The sequence below is a fragment of the Mirounga leonina genome, unplaced genomic scaffold, assembly GCF_011800145.1.
Source record: "Mirounga leonina isolate KUSES-001 unplaced genomic scaffold, KU_Mleo_1.0 Mir_152, whole genome shotgun sequence".
In the NCBI taxonomy this organism is placed as follows: Eukaryota; Metazoa; Chordata; class Mammalia; order Carnivora; family Phocidae; genus Mirounga; species Mirounga leonina.
This window is the reverse complement of record NW_023270380.1, coordinates 12,238,740-12,262,776: the sequence shown is the minus strand read 5'-3', so window position 1 is coordinate 12,262,776 and position 24,037 is coordinate 12,238,740. Positions and strand designations below refer to the sequence as shown.

At 43.4% G+C, this 24,037-nt stretch overlaps 1 protein-coding gene across 2 annotated transcripts in view; it reads right to left on the bottom strand.

The window, feature by feature from the left end:
• Nucleotides 1–23,751, bottom strand: part of ASAH2 (N-acylsphingosine amidohydrolase 2) — a 66,404-nt gene extending 42,653 nt beyond the window's left edge. For both annotated transcript variants that reach the window (XM_035008385.1, XM_035008386.1), the window contains exons 1-6: nt 23,618–23,751; nt 20,519–20,717; nt 18,852–19,001; nt 11,687–11,863; nt 10,275–10,402; nt 9,043–9,120 (exon numbers count right to left, since the gene is read on the bottom strand). In XM_035008385.1, the coding sequence (XP_034864276.1) occupies nt 9,043–9,120; nt 10,275–10,402; nt 11,687–11,863; nt 18,852–19,001; nt 20,519–20,717; nt 23,618–23,751 (866 nt within the window). The remainder of the gene's footprint in view (nt 1–9,042; nt 9,121–10,274; nt 10,403–11,686; nt 11,864–18,851; nt 19,002–20,518; nt 20,718–23,617) is intronic.
• Nucleotides 23,752–24,037: the final 286 nt, after the last annotated feature.

The window sequence follows — 24,037 nt, the reverse complement described above, 5'->3', positions numbered from 1 at the left end:
AGAAATATAAACAAGGGAAAGAGCAAATGAAATCATATTGGCCTGGGTTGGGTCTTATATCCAGTGACCAGTGTCCTCATAATAAGAGGACAGAAACAGGGCGCCTGGGTGGCTCAGTTGGTTAAGCGACTGCCTTCAGCTCAGGTCATGATCCTGGAGTCCCTGGATCGAGTCCTGCATCGGGCTCCCTGCTCTGCAGGGAGTCTGCTTCTCCCTCTGACAGTGCTCTTTCTCATTCTCTCTCTCAAATAAAGAAATAAAAATCTTTAAAAAAAAAAAAAAAGAGGACAGAAACAGAGAGATGCCCCCAAACATCAAGAAGTAGGCACTGTGAAGACAAAGGCAGAGATTGGAGTGATGGGTCTACCACCAGAAGCTGGGAGACACATGGAACAGATTCTCCCTGAAAGCCTCCAGGAGAAGCTAACCCTGCCACCTGATTTTGGATTTCTGTTCTCTTGACATGTGAGAGAATAAATGTCTGTTGTTCGAAGCCAGCCAGACCATAATAATTTGTTACGGCCGCCTTAAGACACTACTGCAGAGGCCCTATGTTTAGCAGCTAGAGTACTAGCTCCAAACTCACACACAAATTACTTAATCTATTGGAACCTCAGTGTTCATTTCTGTAACATAATGATAATAGTAGTATTTGCCTCACATTTGACAACCAAAGGAACAAATACATCTAAGGTGCTTAGCACGAGGACTGGTCTACATTAAGAATGGAATGATTTATCACTACGATGAGATGGATGGTGCTAATCCTGATCATGCCATTGCAGCTGATGACCAGGATGATGATGATGGTGATGGTAAGGGGGAAAGAGATACAAAGCTCTATGTGTCTGTGTGTGTATGTATGTGTATCATAAGATTAACACAATACTAAAATACATGACGCGTGTGCACCTGTGTATTCAACATGTGTATATTCAACCCACATCATATGCACATGAAATAATGAGAGGAAGAAACCCTGCCCTCCTATGGCAGAGATTTAAGGGCTTACAAAACACGCAATGTGATCTACTTCCCCGTCTCACTAGCACGATGGGACATGTGAATAGCCCTGGCCAATCACACGTATGCAGGGGGACCACCCAATTTTTATTGGACTTCGCATGTGTGGGAAATGTGCACATTTCAAGTCTTTAAGGGGTTAAGCTACTGGAATTTCATGGCCTGTTTGTTGTGGCACCAGGTGTGAGTTACCCTGATTTACACACCTCTTGTTCACCTCCCTTACAGTCTTCCCCCTGCCCCACTACAAACTATCTGGGGAAGGAGAGGAAAGGGTGTTTCGTTGCATTATACTAATAGGACCCAAAGGATGATCTGAATTTTATACAAGCAGACACAGTGAGTACAGACCAGGCTGCCCAGATTAAAGAAAGACAACGAACGATAGCAAGGGGAGCCCTTCTGAAGTTACAGGTAAACTTGGTGGCCAGCATCCTGGAAAAATCTTTCTATCATCTCTCTTCCAGAGAAGAGATGTACATTCTCAGCTATTTTTATTGTCTTCAAAAGTCCTAGATGATGAAGGAAAGATAGCTGGTTTGGGTGGATTCTAATAAGTCACTGCAATCAAAATTCTTATATCCTAAATGACATGATGAAGCAATCAACAAAAACAAAACAAGAAATGGCCCAAAGAGTATTTTCTAAAATCCAGCTTAACTAACCTGGAATTGAAGAACCTGAAAGGAAGACAGAGTGATTTGGCTTTTGGGGGTCTATTATTCAGCAATAATTACAGCATGATGATACCAAGATTGACAAGAACACGGAAAGCAACACTCCACTCATGTTTGGATAGCAGGAGTGAAAACTAGCAAAAACCTTCCAGAGGACCATTTGGCAATTAGTAAGAAAAGCCTTAGTAACCAGCATTCCTTTTTAGCCCAGCAATCACACTTCTAGGAATTCAGCTTAGGGAAATCACCGGCAAAATACACAATATCTGTTCTGGAATGCTTATCACATTGTACTTTATGATGGCAAAAACTATAAACTAAGTTTCAAATGATCGCTGATTCGTTGAGTACATTGTCATACATACAATGGAATACTATACAGCCATTTAAAATGGTGATTTAGAAGATGCTAAGACACTAAGCATTGAAAGGTATTCATATGGTGCTTCTAAATGAAAAAGCTACCAATTGTATATAAAGTCTCACTTTTTCAAATAAAAAAATGTATAGATATGATTAGGAAAAGATCTAACAAGACATGTAACAAAATGTTAATAGAAGCTATCCTGTTCCAGAATTACCAGGTGATTTTTAATTTTCTTTCCTTTTTTTTTTTTTTGTTCACTATTGAAATATTATAAAATACATGAACAAAAGAGAGAAGATTTTAAAAACCACTTGATACAACCCCAAGAGTGAACTCTGATGTGAACTATGGACTTTGGGTGGTGATGATATATCTATGTAGGTTCATTGATTTTAATGTATATACCCCTCTGGTCCCAGATATTGATGGGGGAAAGGAGAGTTAGACGGTATATGGAAAATCTCTGCACTTTCTGTTTAATTTTGCTGGGAACCTAAAACTACTCTAAAGAATAAAGTCCATTAAAAACCAACCCTGCCACAGTGTCACCTCTGCCACCCTTCTATTGATCAAAATGGTCCCAGGGCCAGCCAAGATTCAAGGGCTGGAGAAATCCTCTCTATGTTTTAATGGATCCTATCAAGGTCACTTTGTATAGAATACATGTGATAAGAGTTTTTGTTGCCGCCATCTTTGGAAACTATAATCTTCCATTTATTTTTTTTTTAAGATTTTATTTAGCTATTTGACCCACAGAGAGAGAGAGAGAGCACGCAGGGGGAGTGGGAGAGGGAGAAGCAGGCTCCTTGCTAAGCAGGGAGCCCAGTGCAGGGATCAATCCCAGCACCTTGGGATCAAGAACTGAGCCAAAGGCAGATGCTTAACCAGCTGAGCCACCCAGCATCCCTATAATCTTCCATTCAAAGATTTGTTTTTAAATCTCTATCAATCCTAAAAGGATTAAAGAAGGAGAAAAGGCATTGAAAAAGAGACAAATAGCACAAAGTGAAAAGATACCCCAAAAGGGCAGATATGTAATAATCACAATCCTAAAAATAGACTATACTCACTTATGAAAAGGTGAAGATTATCAAAGTAAACAAATAAAGTTATATGATATTCATAAGGGATACCTCTAAAATGTAAGAACAAATAAAAGTTGAAAGAAAATGATAGAAAAATATACCTGCAAATTCTTACCTGCAGAGAGCTGAGTTAGTTATGCTAGCATGAGAATACAAAGATTTTGAGACAAAAATAAAAATCATTATTAGATGTAAAGAGAATCACTACAAAACACACACACACTTAATAGCACATGGAGATACACTGTTAATATTTTTCACAGTATTTTTTTTTTAGATTTTATTTATTTATTTGAGAGAGAGAGCACGAGAGGGAAGAGGGTCAGAGGGAGAAGCAGACTCCCTGCTCAGCAGGGAGCCTATGTGGGACTCGATCCCGGGACTCCAGGATCATGACCTGAGCCGAAGGCAGTTGCTTAACCAACCGAGCCACCCAGGCGCCCTTTTTCACAGTATTTTAAAGCTTCTAGTGCTCAGAGTGAGTGGAACCAAGCATCTACTTTTACTGAATGACCTTTTAGACAAGCTTGTTTTTTATTTTTTGTTCTACATTGGGAATTGGGCAGAAGAAAATGCACCTGAATATGAGCCACGATTGACTTTGGGAAGTAAAACTTGGAGTTAATTTTTCTTTCTTTCTACTTGCCTATATTTTTTTATTTTTCCATGGTGAGTACATATTATTTTTATACTAAAAAAAAAAGTATACTTGGAGTAAAAAAGTAATAGCATCCCAAATCTCTTCAGGTTAAGAATATTCCAGAAACCCAACAATCAAGTTAGTCCAATGCCTTCTGCCAGTTATGACAACTGGTTTTATGGGCTTTGGTTTTTAAACGTTGTAAACTTTCTTTTTTAAAAATATTTATTTATTTATCTGAGGAGGGTGCACACATGCATGTGAGTGGGGGCGGGGGAGAGGGGCAGAAGAGAATCTCAAGCTGACTCCACACCCAGTGCGGAGCCCAACGCAGGACTTGATCCCATGACGCTGAGATCATGAATTGAGCCAAAATCAAGAGTTGGATGCCTAACCGCCTGAGCCACCCAGGTGCCCCTATAAACTTTTGGTTTTTAAACTTTCAAATTTAACACTTTAAATTAACAAGCATGATTTATCTCTGTCATCAGTCAACTATCATCACCCTTGTCATCAGAGTGTTTAAAGTAAGCAGCTTCACTTTAAACAGGGATGGACCAGACGCAGGTCAAACACTCACTACATAGCCCTCGGGCTATCCTCTACCAGAGACGAACAGCCCAAGTGAGCGGACCAGAAGTTGGAGCAAGAAGACGGCATCAATCTTCATGGCAACATGGATGAGGCAGAACAGGAAGAAGAAATTCAGGTCATAGAAATAGAGAGCATGGCTTCGCAAACCAGAGTTAACACTAATGGAGAAGGTATTTGTACAGACAAAGACGAGATGAGGTGGAGGAAGGAGAAGTCCAGAATGGCTGGTGAAGGGCAGGCACTGAGCTTTCCATGTTTGCTCTGTGAGTGGGGTAAGGAGACTGAGGAGAGAACTCAGAGGGTAGAACAGATAGACATGATTGTTCAAGAAGCCATGGTCATAGCTGGTAGAGAAGATTTACATACTCACACATACCCCACAACCAAGTTCTATAAGTCACCATCATTCGAATAAATTCACATAATGTCATATATTGGGCTTTTGTAAGTGTGTACACCAATTATTCAAACGGGATGAACAAATCATCCTGTGGTTTTGTAACATGCATCTTTAAAGAACCCCCTCATGTGACCCCTTTCTGCAAGAACAAGAGGATTTGCAGTGTCTAAAACACAAGACACTTGAGCAATCATTCAGAAACCTGCTCACACCTTCCTCACAGCTCTGGCCGATAGGATTCATGCCAGACGGAGTCCAACAGGGCTGACAAGATAAGAAAAAGAAGAAGAGAGTCCATGCCACTCCTGCAAGCTGAAGGAAGAGACCCCAACAGGGCGGAGAGATACAAGGGAAGAGCAGTGAGACCAAGCCTGTGCTGGTGCATGGAGCTCGAGGAAATGAGCCGGTCCCCTCCCCTCTTCCCCCCACTGCCACCCACACCCCCCCCACCGCCATGCCCAGAGCTGCAGGGACAAGGGCTACTGGGAAAAGTGACTCGCCACCAACCAGAGCTGCCATTCAGATTATCTGCCCACTCTTATGACTTTCCTTTGGGTGCAGACATTTGAAACCTCTGCTTGGTTTTCTCCCTTCACAGTTCCCTCTTGCACATGGTGTCCTATGACAACAGGATCTCAAAACTTAATGTCATGTTTCGCCATTGAAGGACCAGACTCCTTGTTTGAGGTGACTTCCAGAGCTCTCCCTGCTCCAACGTGAATTTTGGGAATGCTACCCAGCTTCCATTTTAATTCAGAACTCAGAACCTCCCAAACATGTCCTCCACATCAGGAGACAAATCGTGTACTGTTTCTGCATGAGGTAGTATCAGGCAAAAAGAAACACTTTCCTAGCATAGACAGGCCAACCGAAGCAAATAATGCCCTCACAAATGCAAAGAACTTAATGACTTACGGAATAGTTTCACACACATAATTCTATTCCATTCTTCAGGTCACCAATCTTCCTAACCCTCCAACTCCCAACCCCAGCTTAAAACACTTGAATGGTTTTCCATTCCTCCCTGGTGTAAAGACCAAAATCTTTATCATAGCATCTGATCTCTATGACTCACTTTAACTCACAACACCCTCCTCTGCACTCCAGCCACACAGACCTTCTATTAGCTCCTCAAATGGGCCACAGGACTTTTGCACATGCTTCTCCGTCTATGTTAAATGTTCCTTTCCACCACCACTACATCCTCCCCTCCCCCCCATTATACCAGTTAATCCTCACCCTTCCTTTGGTTTTTAGCTCCACTGTTAATTCCTTAGGGAAGCTTTTCCCAATCTCCCTGACTAGGTCAAGTCCCTTTAAGATAGCTGTACATATGTTCCTTTCATAGCACTTAACCCAATTATAATTATACAATTATACAATTCGAATCCAATTATACTTATTTGTATGACTATTTGGATACTTTTTGTCTCTACCAGGAGGTTATAAAATCTATAAATTCTATAAGGTTATAAATTCTATTTTTGCTCATCAGTCTATCTATAGTGCTAGCTCAGTTCATGACACAAATACTCTACAATATTGAATGAATAAATGAATGAATGAATGAGTGAATAATGACCTGTGGAGAGAAGATATTATATCCACATTAGAGAATACAGAAATTGAGTCTCCAAGAGTTTAAGGGATTTGCTCAAGGAGCACAGGCATGGGGATTTGATTCTAAGGTATTTGATTCCTGATTTCATAGTCAGGAAATGCATCATTCCAAGGACTGGGGAGTCCTGCATGGCACATAATAGGTATCCAGTGCAGACTTGCTGAATGAAGAAATGAAAACAAAAATGAAAGTAGGAAAGAATCAATTGTGGACTTCAATATGATTTTCAGGGCAAAGAGAACAGTCTTGGCTGTGACATTGGACAGGTCATATCACCTCTCTAGGCCGTAGCTGAGCTTTGAACTAGATGATACCCATGCTCTGCAAATCTGAGGTTCATACTCCTCCTACCTTGGGATTCTAACAGCAGACACCTACATATGGTGGCTGAGTGACTTCTCTGCCCAGACTCAACTTTATGCTTTGGAACATTTTTAATGCATTCAAAGAGCAATTATCACTATGCAACAAGAGGCAATTGCAGGAGCAGTTACATCAAGGATAACATATGGCAGCTACAAAAACAATAGAAAGTTATTGCAGTGTCTTAAGCATAGCAGATGGAGGAGAGTTGTTATAACCTTGACAGTTGACCCTGGGACTTCTAGATATGTTATATAGTCATACGCACGGAAGCAAAGAACATCTGGCAAAAGGATAACATGTTTTAGCTTTCCATTGGCATTGTTAAATGATTCAGAAACTAATAAAAGGGAACCATGAATGGTCTCAGTCATCCAGCCAAGAGTTAAGCAGAAACGATAAGGAAAAAGGGTCCTTCTTCTCCCAACAAATGTGGAATTCTCTAACTAGTCATAGATAATATGCTTGTATCCTGATTGTCTCTGAACCAAATGTCCCACAAAGTGACTCACAATCTGGAATTAGCTCACCTTTTCAGGTTCATCCCTCACCCCTCTTCGACAGTCACCCATACTCTGGCCTCACAGGTCACTGTGTTTTCATGACTCCATGAGAAATACCCTGGCTCCTTCAGATCCAGTTCAAACATCATTTTCTCTATGAAGCCTTCCACAATGCTTCCAAGCATCCCAAGCACCACCTCCTCCAAATCCCCACAGCATTTATTTATGCCCAGGTGGTAGCATTGATGGCCATCTGATTTATGTTATGATTACTTGTCTGTCTGTCTCTGTCCCCTGCCCCAATCACCCCACTAGTTGGTAAGACCCTTCAAGATAGGGACCATGCCTTATTCATACCCCCAGCACAGACCTGCATATCTAACATTTAGAAAAGTCTATTGAGTGAAACACCGGGGGGGCAACTAATCAGTAGATGAATTAATCATTAATGGATGAATGACTCCTATTATGTCAACCCATATAATAAAGTTTATTTTATCAGGGAATTTCTAGTGACCTCACTTGAAACCCAAAGAAGTAACTCCAATGTTAAGAAGGTCAAGCACTTTGATAAGCCAATAATGGCATTCTTTGCATGTATTACCTCATTTAATCTTGAAACAATCCTATGAGGTATTATTATTCCCAGTTTCAAATGGAATAGTTGAGGTGTAAGTAGGTAAGTTACTTTCCCTAGGCCTCAGGGTTAGTAAGTGGCAGGATAGGATTTGAACTCAAGTCCTAAGACCTACACCTAACACCGGAACACCTCACCACCAGGCTGTCTCCCATCTAATTATAGTGCCAGTCCTGGTCATTGTCTTTCATGTTTTCATTCACCTCTTATTACTTTTTTTTTTTTTTTAAAGATTTTATTTATCCGTTTGCAAGAGAGAGAATGAAAGACAGAGAGCATGAGAGGGGGAGGGTCAGAGGCAGAAGCAGGCTCCCTGCCGAGCAGGGAGCCCGACGCGGGACTCGATACCGGGACTCCAGGATCATGACCTGAGCCGAAGGCAGTTGCTTAACCGACTGAGACACCCAGGTGCCCCCCATCTCTTATTACTTTTAATGTGAATTTTACTTCCATAGAAACTTTCACGTAAGGATTTCATAATTCTATCTGATAGGCCCCTACTGCCTTTACTAACACTTATTATCAACATTTTGAGGACTCACCTTATCCCTCAATTTTAAAGTAAGAAAATTGAGACATAGAGCAGTTAAGTAACTTGGTCGAAGTCACGTAACTCATCACGATGAGAACCTAGAGTGACCCCAACCCACACTTAACTGCAGTGCCCATGCGCCATCTTGAGCTTCCATTGGGCATCCTACATCACTTGGAAGTTCGCACATCAAGGCATCTGGCACCATTACCCATCCAGTCAATTCCTGAATCAGTCCAATTGCAGGGACAAAATTCACACATGAATGCAAATGCCTTCTTTTTGAAGAAAACAAAATCCACATTTTCTTACATATAAAACGGAACTCAAATCCATGCCAAGCTGTAGTTTTGCCTCATCTGCTTCCTTGAGGTGCCCTCAATTCTGCTTCCATCACTAGTTTTCCAGGTGAGGAAGTGGGTTCCAGGAGGCTGAGAACCTTGTCCCAGAGTCCATGGCTGGATCCCAAGTCTGGACTCTTAACTACTCAACAGATTCTCAGTACCTGCTGCCACTATTCTAGTCTCTTCTCCCATCACCCCCTCTTCAGGATTCAGGAAAGTTATCCAGACAGAATGAAAAACAAAGTAAACAGAGTACCTGAGAAGGCCCAGTTCAGCTCCATTCAAATCTTCCATTTTTAGGACGACCATTTCTTTGTCGGTATTTGAAGAATACCTAGTCAGCAAAACAAAGAAACTCAGTCACTTCTATGTCAGAGCCTGGCCCTCCTGTGTGACCAGGAGTAGAAGCTGACTCAAAAACCCAAACCAAAACACCTTTCCGTAAGCGAGGCGCCCTGACATGGTATATCGTCTTATAAACCACATCCGGGACCTCATTCCTCTGCAAATGCTGTCAGAGTCAGAGGCATCAGGCCAGCCAACTGGAGATGAAATATACATCTCTATGTCATACGCACAATCTTCTATAACATATTCGTATTTTCTACAAAAAAGATTTGCCTTTGAAATTTCTACTTGTATTAAATTTTAATGGAATCTCTTAAAAATAGCAGGGAATATGCAAAATCAAAAACATTCATGACCTGCCGCATAAAGTGGTTCTTTCATGTCCTTTCAAGGGAAATCAGGTTGTTTTCTAAAAATCAACTCCTTTGGAATCTACTAAAAAATACAGAGACAAATGTAAAATGTCAAGTGGTCAAATTGAAACTGAGATACTCGTTTACTATGCCATACTAGTCAAGTGCTTCTCTTCTGTTGCAAACCTGGTTTGGCACTTAAACAAACAAACAAACAAAAAACAACAAAAACTATCTCCCTTAGTTGTTCCATTCAATTATGCTCATTTTATTTCTTGCTCTTCGTTCCAGTTTCTTTAACCTTTTATGTCCTTTCTCTTGCCACATTCTCCCGGACAGAGATGATTTCTTCTGAATGACATAATAAAAAGAGCTATTCATTAATTTAACAAATACATGTGGTGCACATTTTTATCTCCACTTTACAGAAGAAGCTGAGAGCCAATAGATTACGAACAAGTGAATCACCAAAGGTCACACGACTAGGAAGTGATCAAGCTAAGATATGACCAGAGTCGTGCCTGATTCCAAAGCTGAGAGTTCTTCCACCATTCGAACTCACCCCCGAAGCTGGCAAAGAGGCCAGACTTGTGTGCGGGATGGTGCGTGCTCCCACACTCACTTTGGACTTCTGCCACTCTTAAACTCTAAGCATGTTTTACATTTATCTTAGCTTTTAATACTCCTTCAGGATCCTGCCATGTTCCTCGAGGAACAGCTGTGTTCTTAGATTTTGTCGCCGATGGCTAAAGGAAACACATGATCTGATTCCGACAATCCCCCTCACCTGGCCCTCTCTGACTCAGGATTCTGAAGATAAGAAGTGGGGCTTCGGTTGATCTGGGCACCTTCCACAATTCCTTTGTTGATAAAGATTTTGCCTGGTTTCATGTTTTTGTGCGCCATCTCGATGCTCTGTGGGTTAAAGAGAGAGAGCGCGAGCAAGTTGTGAATTTAGAAATCCTGGTGGGATACAGACTTAGTTGATATAAACAGAAGGGCTCTGTGGACAGTTTCCTTTGTCTCCAAGCTGCCCCTGCCAGGGGATGAGAGCTGGAGAACCGCGTGGCCAGGGTCACTCTCGGGGTACACAGAGGGCCTCAGGGCTGAGACACTGAATTGCCATGAACTGGGAAACTTGCGCCGATGGGCACCTGAGTGTCCTGGGGCCCCTGCGTCAGGCACCGTCCTCAGGTTCAGGCGGCCAAACTGGGAGTGACTCCCCCAACACTGGACCAGGATTTGTTAACATGTAGGGCATTCCCCCCTCCATACCCACTCCGTCCCCCCACCCTCTGAGGCAAAGTTTTTTGAACTTTTCTAACTCAAAACCACAATAAGCAATACATTCTTCATCACAACTTAATATGCATCGACGTCTGTGTCCTAAAACAAAAGTCCACAAGATGAACTACACCCTTACTATGTGTTTGGCAGCATGATATTCTCCAATCTGTTTTGTTTTAGTTCTGTTTTTTCAATGCGTATTGCAACCCATGAGATTGATTTCACGCAGCCAGTCATGAATTGCCAGGCAGAGTCTGGAAAACATTGTTGTAAAGACATGTCTGCCTTTGCCGACTAGATCGCCGGGCTCGGGAGTGGCTTCATGAGAAAAAGCAGAGAGACACTACATCTCGAAGGCAAAGGCATGAAGAGAACGTCAGAAAGGATCCCGTGGGAGTAAATAATAAGCTGAGAGATGAGAAGAGAGGAATAAGAGGCACCCAAGCCAGGGACGGGAGGGGGGCTTGGGGTTCTGGAAGGAGCTCTGTGCTGTCTGCAGCTACCATTGAGGACGTGAGCAATGAGGGTCCGTGTAGCAACAGGATCCTCTGTCATGCTATTTGGGAAATAGGAGGCAAGATTGCAATTATTTGTAATTACTTTTGTTTCCTTGATGGGTTCCTTTTCTAGTGACTTAGCGTGGAGAACAGACCATGTGGGGCCCTCTCGGTTATAAAGGTTTTAAGTGTCCCTTTAGACAACTGCATGAGGCTTCCTGCAGAGAACTGTCCTCTCTCCATCAGTCAGTGCCTCGGAGACCAGAAGCTACATGGGAGTCAGGAACGGAAGCGAGGAAGGAGCGAAGATGCTCGGACCGAGATCCTAGAAGGACTCTCTCCATATCACAGCAAACCGATCCTAAACACTTGTAGGCGAGGGAAAGAACAGCTCCATCTGGGGCTCTGTGCCTACCTTCATGATGCCAGTGACCATGTATTCAAAAGTTCGATTGCTAAACCCTTCACTGGCGATGACAAACATGGTATACTGGAAAAATCCCGCTGGTCCCGAGTGAGTGTGAGTGCCGCTCAGGATGACGTTGTCTCTTCTGTACAGGGAACCATATTTACTCTGCAGTCTGTTCAAGACCTTCAGGAGAAAAGAAAAAAAAAGTTAGAACTAAAAAGGATAACAGAGCAACTCACTCTGGAAAAGGCTCGGGTGAGGCTAATCGCTGATCGTATGACGCCCTTCACTCTATGCTTGAGGGTGTCGTCATAGTAACAACATCAACACCAACAGTCCCCACCAAGGCTAACATTTTGTGGATCCTTGCTAGGTCCGAGCACAGGGTTAGGTATTACATGCTTTATGTTATTTTAAAATCTTTATAACAACCCCAAGAGGTAGGTATTTTTAATCTTCTAGCTGAGAACACTGAAGCGAGCAGAAGATAAAGAATGCGCCCACTGATCTAATAAATAGCAGAGCCAAACCCAGATCCGTGTCTCCATAGAACGAGTACGCTTTCCGATCATTATCCCACATGGAGTATTAGCGCCCGGGCACTGATCTAAGCACTAGGAATATGTGAGGTTCCTACCCTGATGAAGCTTTTATTCTAATGGGGGAGAAATAAGCAAACAAATGAGTGCGTAATGTTATATTATATCATGCAGTGGTGAACGCTATGAAGAAAAATGTTTCTGGGTAGGGAAAAAGAGAGTGATGGGTGTCAGGGAGGAAAACACCTTCTCAAAGATGTTCCCTTTCATCAGAGGCTTAAAATGAAGAGCCCAAGCTGGTCATGCAATATACGGGGGAAGGCATCCCAGGGGCAGTGAACAGAATGTGTAAAGGTCTCTTTATTTCCTCGCAGCCCAGAATAAAGAACTTGACATTGCCTGACACATAGCATCACACTTACTGGTCTGGGGGAAGCCAGCTGCCGTGACCTCAGGACACCCCGGCAGCCCTGTGGGGATGCCCGTGTGGAAACAAGCACAGTGGATGCGCCACCTCAGGCGTCGCAGACCCTTTACCTCGGGCAAGCCTTCCAACCAGCCAGCACATGATTCCAGCCTCACGGCACAGCAGCGTGTCTCACCTCAGTCGGAATCACCCAGCCCACCCCCCTGGGATTCCCGAGCCTCAGAAAGGACAGGCCGAGCTTTGCTTTAAGCCCCTGAGTTTTCCAGATGACTTGTTGTGGAGCAAGAGATCACACACACACACACACAGACCCGGGGAGTGTTCACTGTCCATGTCACAGTCCGTGAACATCTCATCATACATGAAACCTGTGCTCATGGGGCACAGACACGTCGAGAAAACGACAGGGAGAAATGCCCAATGGTGCCGAGCACTAGTTTCTGATTCTGCTTTAATCAGTTTCAATCTGAAAGTTGGTATTATCGTAGCTTCCTTGGGAAAGATGGTTTGGCTTTTTTTATGCCAAAAATCATTAAAATGGGGCACCTGGGTGGCTCAGTCGTTAAGCGACTGCCTTCGGCTCAGGTCATGATCCTGGAGTCCCGGGATCGAGTCCCGCATCGGGCTCTCTGCTCAGCAGGGAGTCTGCTTCTCCCTCTGACCCTCCTCCCTCTTGTGCTCTCTGTCTCTCATTCTCTCTCTCGCAAATAAATAAATAAAATCTTAAAAAAAAAATCATTAAAATGACCTCACGGGGTGACTCTTGGTTTCAGCTCAGGTCATGATCTCAGGGTCCTGGGATCGAGCCCTGTGTCTGGCTCCAAGTTCAGCAGGGAGCCTGCTTGAAGATAATCTGCTGGCTCGCTCTCTCTCAAATAAATAAATAATTCTTAAAAAAAAAAAAGTGTCAAACGCAGAGCAACCTTCCTTGATGAAGGATACTATCACCGGGCACAATGATGAAAGCTCATTTATGGCAGGGACGGCGAATACCGCTTACTCACGTACCCAGTCCTACTTATTGGTAGTTGCTCTCAGATGCAGGGTGTTGAGAAGGATTCTGAATCTAAACCTGGGCTTAGCAAAAAAGAGGGCCTTTTTTGATTAGCAACACTGTCTACCTTGAGTATACCACAGGCAGCAGTATGTGGATAAACTGTCATGCACACGGAAACCAAAGCCCCCGGTTTGAATTGCTTGCCAGTCTCTGGGGTGTAAATACTCCCACCACAGTCAATTTCAAGCTACCAAAATCTAACAAGGAGCTCACAAAGCTCCTGAACATTTAACAATCAGCCCTCATGAGCTGGTCCAAGCCAGTTCCAACACACTCGTGATACATAAGGGAGTAGCAGGAACTTACATACCATATGCCCGACACGCAATAATACATCCATTTCAACCTCTTCTATTTTAGGTGAAGAGCTACACCACCCTCATCTACTCATGTGGCCATTGAATGGGGAAGACGCTTACAAACCATCTTGCCTTGTTAACCAATCCATGCCCCAAACATGATAGCTAGGTTACCATGTCTGTTTACACAATCCTTTGATGCCAGGCAAATGTGGAAAGGAAATAGGACATGACCAGACTAACACCCTCTAACCAAGTAGCCCACATTCTCCATCCCAAGAAGTTTCCATGTTGCTTCTGTGTGACCTAACTCCAGCCCACATGTTTCATCACTCTTATATGTTCTTCCACACAGTGATGACAACAGTCGTGAGGAAGATGCCTCTGTAAGGAGCAGGTAGAATGATCACTGAAGGGATACCACAAAACTCAACTCAAAGCTCTGTCAAAAGCTAATGTTCTCACAGTTCTGTCACCAAGACAAGAAGGTAGTGGGAAAAAAAAGAACTTCCGGTCAACTTTAGAGGTCCCCTGGCCCTACCCCCATTTTTATTCCCAGAGAACTATAATGTTAGGATTTTAGAATTCAGTGTACTTCTTTGGGTTTACTCAAGAATCAAGTCCTCAAATAGATGTGAATTATGGCTCTCACATTTTGTATCCTAACTACAGATGTTGTATCCTAAACTACGATATTGTATCCTAACAGATATTGTATTCTAAACTACACTCTCCAACGTGAAGTCCGACACATGGGACTTCAAGAAGAAGGAAAGAAAAACTCAATCGTCCAAGGACAATGCCTGCGACTAGCCATTATAATTAGCGTGTTCCCTACATCATGAGAGGAGAGTGTTTGAACAGAGTGAAGAAGTTGAATGTCTAGTGAACAGAGCTGAATGTCTACAGCTCACCCCTCTGTGTTCCATTTCCTATTACTGATGCACCTGAGAACCTGCCATGGAAAGAGCTGGAAAGCCACTCTGTTCTCCTGTCCTGCCTCACTGCTCAGAGATCTTCCCGAACCTTCACTCCATGCTGGAAATTTCATCAATCCTTAAAGCTTAGACTGAGAAGCTGCCTAAAACCAGGTGTTCTAAAAAAGCATAAGAGCGCCTGTTTAGCTACATTTATTTTTCACACCTTCTCTTGGATTAACCTGGGATAGGGAAGTGGGTTCATTTAAAGGCCTTCCCGCTGGGTCTCAGATCGCACGGGGAAGTAAAAATAGGAAGAGATGGAGAAATAGTGGACTGTTGACTTCACAGCCTCTGAAGCCCAACACATTAATCCTCTCTCCCCTCCACACTCCACCCCCAAAGTTCACCTTTGACTCTCCCATTTCTTCTCATGACCCCACCATTTCCCCCATCAGAAGCATGGCCGATGCTCTGGGAGAGTAGTAAGCGTAGTGAGCGTAGGTGCCGGGACCCAGATGCCTGTGTGTGCACCCAGCCCAGGCGCTTCCTGGCTGGCTAGCCGTGTGCAAGTTACTCAATCCCCTGCAACTCGCTTTCCCAATCCGTCAAATGACATAATAATAGCACCTTCCTCCTTCAGTTGTTTGGAGGATTAAATCCATTAATATAGATGAAGCAATTAGTGTGTGACTCAACGTGGGAACTATGCAAGTGTGAGCTTTTATTTCTATTCATTCCCAAATCTCATTAGCATTTAATGTGACCTCCTACTACCATGTAGTCTCGCTGCCACCCCACTGCTTTAAAACCTTTGTGCCAGGCTCATGTGGCATAGGAGAAATTTCCAGGCAAAGTTGAAATCCTTCCTGCCACCCTAGTTTCCCTTTCTAGTTCATTCAGCCTTCCAACGCATTGCAAAACCTCCGTGTATTAAATCTCCTCTGTTTGAAATACCGGGTGTGAGTACCGTTTTCCCAACCGGACCCTCACCGCTAGGGTCTTGACATTAATTTAACAAAGCTGCCAATGTGAGTCCTCACCTCCAGTCTCAGTTTGCATCAAACATCACTGATTAATCATCCTAAAGCAAAATTGGCTTTGTATTACTCCTCCACTCAAAGGTTTTCAAAGAATCCCCATCATTTACAGAAGTAAAAATAAACTGGCATCCCAGGCCCTCTACAATTATGACTAACATACCTTCCAGGTGTATTCCCAATTACAGGCCCATGTGTGTCCTAATAGCAAGAATCCCTGTCCCTTCAAAGGACAGTCTACATTCCTCCCTTGTGTCTCTCTGTGGTCACACCACCTCCTCCGTTTGATAGCTCTCTCTCCCCATGTTAACCATTTAAAATTCTTCCCATTCAGATAAAGAGGATGTGGTGTGTATATATATATATATATACATATAATATAAATATGTAATATTCTATTATATACATGTATATAATACACCATTATATGTGTGTATATATACATATGCATATGTATATATGTATATATATACACCATATATTCCATTATATTTATAATATCCCATTACACATATATAATGGAATATTACCCAGCCGTAAGAAAATGCAATCTTGCCATCTGCAACAATATGGATGGATCTAGAGAGTATAATACTCAGCGAAATAAGTCAGAGAAAGACGGATACTATATGATCTCACCCATAGGTGGAATCTAAGAAATGAAACAAATGAACACAGAGAAGAAAAGAGACAAACCAAAAAAACAGACTCCTAACTATAGACACCAAACAGAGGGTCACCAGAGGGGGAGGGGCGAAACAGGTGAAGGGGATGAAGAGCACACTCATCATGATGAGCACCAAGTCATGGAGAGAATTGCTGAATCAGTGTATGTTAGTCCTGATGATAATATAAGTGTACTGTTAACTATGCTGACATTAAAAGAAAATAAGCTTCTGCCCATTGGAATGTCACACCCACTATGAAATTATTCCCGACTTTGCAGTCCCCTTGTGGTGGTGGTTTTAAACCACTGTGTGCCCACAGGTTCCTCACTAACCCTCCCTTTCAGAGGGCATGCTTTGCTTTCCCATCCCTGGGTGTGAACTGGACTTGGTGACTCGATTCCAATAGACAGAATGGGCTAGAAGTGCAACTTCTGAGCCGGGTTAGGAGAGGCACCATGGTTTCTCCCCTGCTCTTTCTCTTGGTCACTCACTCTGGGGAGAGCAGCTGTTTGGAGCCACGAAGGACAGTGACCATTAAATGTCCACTATTCAGGAAAGTGGGGAATGGAGGCCTTCTGTCAGCACCACGCAGGTGAATCATCTTGGAAGTGGATTAATCAAGTCTTCCAATGATGGCAGCCTCTGCCAACAGCTTGATTTCAAGACACCCTAAGCTGGAACCACCCGGCTAAGCCAGTCCTGATTTCCTGACCAACAGAATGTGAGATGATGTTTCCTGTTTTACGCCACTGTATTCTGGGGCTATTTGTTACTCGGTAATAGATAACTAACACACCACCGTACTTTACTCCAGTGAATTATAGTTACTGTGTTTTTCTATTACAGCCCTTCCTCCTCTCCCCAGCTGGGTAGTGAGCTCATAGGAAATGTGAATTACGACTCACTTGGTTATGTGCCCCCTGAAGTGACCAGCAAAGTACCATGCAAAAAGTAGGTGGTCAATGCATTTTTCCCTCCATGGTAATAGAATCATGTCACTTTTAAGAATGTGGGCTCTGGTATCAGGCATACATGTGTTCAGGACCCAGCTCTACCATTTGCTAACTGTGTGAATTTGGGAAAGTTCCTCACCTTTTCTAAGACTCCATTACTTTATCCATCAAGTGGGGATAACAACAAACACACCTCATAGTTTTGTTGTAAGTGTAGGAGTGGGGAGAACATGTAATCCCTTGCTCCTTCGGTGTCCAGAGATGGAGGAGGCTTCCACTCCCCTCTTGGGAAGCGACATTGGAAAAATGTTTCGAGGCCCCCTTGTCATCCCTGTCACTAGCCACTTCACACCACAGGAAGAACAGTGTTTAATAGAGGCTGATAGAACATGACACTGAATAGTGGACATTTAATGGTCTCTGTCCTGGGTGCTCCAGACTTTCTGTTTCCTCACCTTCATTAATATGTGAGCAGACATTAAAAGAGTACATTCTCTTTCTGTGACCTGATCCCATGCAGAAAATACAACTCAGTCATGCCCAAGAAACTGGCTTAGAAAGACAGACCTGGAAGGCCATGCTCATCACCCTATTTCTCCCTCTCTCTCTGTGCATCTTACTGCTGCCTGCCCAGGACACAAGGGCTCCCTTCTGCTAAACCCAACCTTCCCCACAGAGGGGGTAACATGGTCTCAATTTGGGGAAAATCACAGAAGAGCCCGCCATAGCCTACAATACAGCTTAAAGAGTAAATAACATTGTATTATTTTTAAATTTTATTATGGAAATTTTCAAACACATACAAAAATAATCAGAATAGTATAATGAGACCCCCATCTCCCTCTCAACCCAACTTCAGCCATTTATGGCCGACCTCATTTCGATGTTGTGTTTTACTTCTCATCTGGCTCCTTGCATCTCAACTGTCTAAAAACTTGATTAGTAAGTAATTGGAGCTCTCAGACTTCTAACAAGGAGGATTAAATAAGAGAATGTATGTGAAGGTTGCCTCAAACATAATAAGCTTGCAAAACACATTAACAGTAACAATGACAATGAGCCATCAGCAGAACTGAGAGCAAGTTTGATCAAGATGACCAAGACTGGAATTACTTGCTAGCCGATTATGTGAAGGCTTGTCAAGAGCTTATAATATGGAGGGCAGTAGAAACTCACTGGATGAGAAGCCAGGAGGGCTTAGTTACTGTCACATTCACTCCCAGACCTTTTCTTTTAAATCATGTCATTTCATTGTCACCTCAGCCACTTACCTCAAGCCTGAGTCGTTGGGATACCATGCCTATGTCAATGCTGACAAACACCACTCGATTTGACCCATCGGGCTCCGCCATGATGAAAGCACGGCTGTACAGCCTCGTCAGAATGCCCCGTGCATTCTGGCCAGTCTTACTGTAGCCCATCTAGGGAGGAAGAGAGAGAGAGTCAGAGCCCGTCTGCCTCACTCCCCTGCCACCAGAACCGGATACAACCACACAAGAAGAGACCACTTAGGAAAGGCGAGGTAAAACACAATCCACAGGACACTGTGGCTCTGTGTGGGATAATAATATGTGTTTTCAAGAAGCAAGCCAACATCAGGAAAGAGACTTTACTCTTCTGTGTGGAAAAATGCAGAGTAGCTCTCAGTTTGGCAGGAGCCATTCACAGGCCTATGGGCAAGGAAGGGGTTGGCTTGGCTCCAGAATTTTGTTACCATGTCACAGACCTTCGAGGGGTTTCTGTTCTTTTCTCCTGCCCGAGGTGCTACTGAAGGAAGTACTTCCCCTACCATCATCCCACATTCCCAGAACATCCTAAATACTGAAGGCTCCCTCCCTTTGGTTGTTTGGTGTGTAATGTTCTTTCTTTTCCTGAAGAAAATGAAAACTAACGATGTACTATATGGTGACTAACATAACATAACAAAACATAACAAAACAAAACAAAATAGAATAAAATAAAATAAAATAAGAAAATGGTTTCTTTGTGATTCAATAGTCTCTACTGAGGGCACCTCATGCTGGCTTTTACCTTGTTGACTGTCCCTCAGCTAAGTCAGGCCAAATGTACCTATCACAATCCCCCTTGTCACCTTGTCATAAAGCCTACCCATGAAGTCTTCAGAATGCCCCTTCTACTGCTTGCTTTACCCCTCATAGGAGTGTTCACTTAGGGTTCGCTTTCCAGAGCTACTTCTCAGAACAGACAGTAGGGAATAACTCCCAGACTCTAAAGATTATTTGGTAGGAAGGAGAAAATCTCATCAAACAACCTCACGTTCTAGCTTCCTAGAGAAGGGTGGATATGAATGAATACATCCACCATCACAACCAAGAAGTTGCATGCCCGCATCTAATAGGCCACACCGGACCCACAGAAGCCTTTTCCTTGGCTTACACAGTGTTGGCCCAGGCTAGTTTCCAGTTTTAACTAGAGTTGCCTATATTTTCCAACTGAGAGATTTAGAGCCTCAGATCTCTGATCCAGAGATTTTCCAGCTTCTCTTGAAAAAACTTTAAGATAGGGCAGCCCTACATGGCAATAATTGCTAAAGCCATGCACTTTCCAGTTATACCTCCCACTTCCCACTGTCCCCCAAACTGAGGATTCACTAGACACTTATCAGCTTACACTGGCCTGCTTCCATCATTTATGGTACCCTGTTGTCTGTGAGTTTGCCAGGCCTGCCACTTCCATTCATAAAAAATGGCCAATTGGCTTTACATAGGAGTTGCAGTTGAACACATGGTCCCTCTTTATAGTACAATAATCATAGTGTTAGACAGCAGTGAAATCAATGAAAAAGTGAGAAAAAGAAGAAGAAGGAGGAGGAGGAGAAGGAGAAAATGATGATGATGTAATAGTCAGGAATAAGTGTAGGATGCGAGTAATAACAATACTTGCTTCATTCTCTCCAAGGAGCCCATGATTTACCTACCAAGTTGATATCTGCTACTTGTCCTGTGCAGTCAGCTCGCCCAACACCAATATGGTAGCCACTAAAGTTCTGAAAGAGAGGAGGCTCTGGGGTGCTAATCACAGGAGGTGCCTGGGTGGTTGTAGAGCCACTGGTGATTGTCGAGCCTTGACTGGCTGTGGAGCTCTGGGTGGCCGGGGAGCTCTGGGTGGACGGAAAACTGGAATCTAAAAACAGAATAAAATATTTAAGGAACAACATTTCAGTCCACTTATTTGTTGGCATCAATTAGAACACACAGGTTCAGGTTCCTAAGGAAAAATCTTTATATATTCTCTTATATTTAAAATATATGGTAAAGGGGCACCTGGGTGGCTAAGTTGGTTAAGCATCTGCCTTCGGCTCAGGTCATGATCCCAGGGTCCTGGGATGGAGTCCGACATCATGTTTCCAGTTCAGTAGGGAATCTGCTTCTCCCTCTCCCTCTGCCCCTACCCCCACCCTGCTCATGCTCGCTCTCAAATAAATAAATAAAAATTTTTTTAAAATTAAATAAATAAATAAAATATATGGTAAGAAACATCTCAGGAACTTGTTGAATATAATAATCCTAAGGAGGATTTTTCTCTTGACTTAGAGATACTTCCACCTAATAATCAAGGTCTGCGTTAAACGTCCTTCAACGTCTCATCACAAGCCATTCCTTGTCAAACTCATGGCCCTGAACTCACTCCCCCTGCAGGTCTCCTCTAGCCAAACAAGCCAGGTTCCAGGTTTCCTGGCACACAGCCTACTAAATCTAGCCTCCAGGGATTTGTCTCCACCCTTCTCTCCATCCAGAGACCTTATTGCTCTCTGGTCCACCAACCAAGCTCCACAACTCCCTTCTGAGTTGGTTCATTTCCATCACACTCAGTGGCAGCTCAACCCTCACATCCAGGGATGCCACCCCCACTGTGTCTACACTGCCCCCTCTTCCCCAACCTTCTCAAATCTTTTATTCAGGATGCAAACTAGATCACTGTGTGCTCTACATAGTTCCACCTTATTTTACTCATATCACCATCTGCGTATGTGCGTGTACACACACATGTCCTATGTGATCACACACACACACACACACACACACACACACAAGTATGAAGGGAGGCAGAATGGCATAGAGTCTACACGAGCAGGTACCAGAACCAAACAGCCTGGGTTTGAAAACTGACTCTACCCCCTACTAGCTGAACAAATCACTTACCCTGTTCTACCCCGATTATTCCCATCTATACAATGGAGGTAATAGTACTCTACTCCCTAGGGTTGTTTTGAACAATAAATATGTTCATACATATTAAAAATTTAGAATAATTGTCGGCATATAGCTTTGGTTCTATTTACATATTGAGATATCCTATATATGCTTGTTATTTGTTTGTTTGTTTCCACCCCAGACAACAGCCAGGGTTGCCCAGGTGACAGATGTCACTGTCACAGTTATTAGTGCTCAGACAGTACTTAGTCAAGAGATTGGCTGCTGACTCCCCTGGGATCCTAGAATTTGGGGGCCAAAGAAAAGCTAGAGATCACCTAGACTGATCTCGTCAGTTTTATATATAAGAAAACTGAAACCCAGAGAAATGATGTAACCACAATTTCGGGGACAACACGAGATGAACCAGGTGCATAGCCCAGATCCTCTGACTCAGAATCTGATGCTCTTTCATCCATATTCGACGTGTCATTAGAATCCATATTTTCTCAACCGTAAGCCTCCATTTTCTATAAGACATCAATTATTGCCAGGAAGGAGGCAGGCTCTTTTACCTTATTGATACCCACGTAGGAATGGGGTGCCAACTAAAGCCAAACCAGGTCCAATGGCCAAGGGTGATTTCTTTAGGACCTCAGAGTTGCAGGTTCTATATCCGGAAAATGGTACTAAGACTAGCACCTACCTTTATAGAAGCTTTATGAGAATTAAGAGGGAAAAGTATGTAGACCCTTGACCATAGCACTTGACACAAAGCAACCTCTCAACAAACAGCAACTCCTACTATGAGAATAGTTACCATAACTGTTGATCACCTCCCTGAGTCTCAGCCTCTGGATTCTCTAACTTTAAGAGCTAAAACTAAGGAAGTCCTATGGATCCTTTCCTTTCTAGCAGTCCATGCCCCTGCTCTGCACACTGCTGGCACAGAGGATCTCTGTCCCTCTTGAGGGAATTCAAAGCGCAGGGTCATGGTAGAGAATACATTGGAAAGAAGAGGCCCACAAGAGAGAAAACTGAGGTGAAAAAAATCGGGCTCCTTCTCTGTTTCATCTAAAGCGAGCCCTCTCTTTACTTCAGTCAAAGCCTTCAACCCCCACCTGTCTTCTCTACTTATTTACCAGTATATGACCCACCACCAAAGTAGGGCTCCATCAAAGACCCAGGGGGCCAATATTGCCTGTAATATAGCCTACATTGTTCTCCAAGACTAAATTTATTCCCAACATTAAAAAAAATATCAGGAGATGCCTAAATCATCCATTCCAGCTTCTCTTGAAAACCCTGGAGATCTGCATCCATGTGACACCATGACAACCCACACCCCTCAAGAGGGGCTGTGGACCCTGCTCCCCCCACCCAGACCACCTCCCCACTCCACCTCATTTACAGAACTTGAGTGGCCCTCTTAAGAATCTGAGTTCAATGCCCCCTTCTCTAAAGCTTTCCACAGACTAATTGATATTCAGTGGGTCTTTCATTCTCCTTTTGTCCCCAAGGGAAGATGATGCCTGAGAAAAGGCAAAGAGAAAGAGAGGAGACTTGGGGCAAATGTTCACATTCCTTGGCCTTGAAGAAATCTGAACTGGGCTTAGGTCAGTGGAAAAGTGAAAGATGAATAAGCGCATGTCAGAATGCCTGTCAACCGACTCTTTGTGGGCAAAGGTAAGCTTGATAAAAACTGCTATCGATGCAGAAAGGGCAATTAATGTAAAGGTTAGATGGCCATCCCAGGCAGCTTACGTATACGTTCAACTGTGCTGTTATCGGCATTATCAGCAGACACTGTTCTTTGCCTTGGCGTCCCCGGTGATCAAGAAATTTCCCACAGGCTAGGAAGAGCATCCAAGAGAGCCCCTGACAACTTGCCTTTGTGATTTTCAATGGTCCCACTGGTGATAAACAGGAGGCTGAGAAGGGCTACCGTGACAGCGGTCATCAATACTAGGATGAAGATCAGGAATGTCTCTAACGTGGAGAAGGTGCGTTTGGCCATCTCTCCTGAGGAAAAGCAGAAATGGAAGAGGTGGAAGAAGACAGAATCGCAAATTAAAACATATATGCTTTGAGCTTCCCAAGCCTAAGGTGTCTTGGTTCTTCCATACGAATAGACTATACCAGGGACAGCAAGTACAGAGCATACCTGCCACTGCTTCCCTATCCCAAGCCATGGCAGACAAGACCAATCAATTACAGCACTCTTTGGTGAGCTCACATGTGGTTTCCAAACCCTTCTTGGTAGACTAGCACAAATGATGGGTGGTGGCTTTTAGAATGAGCCA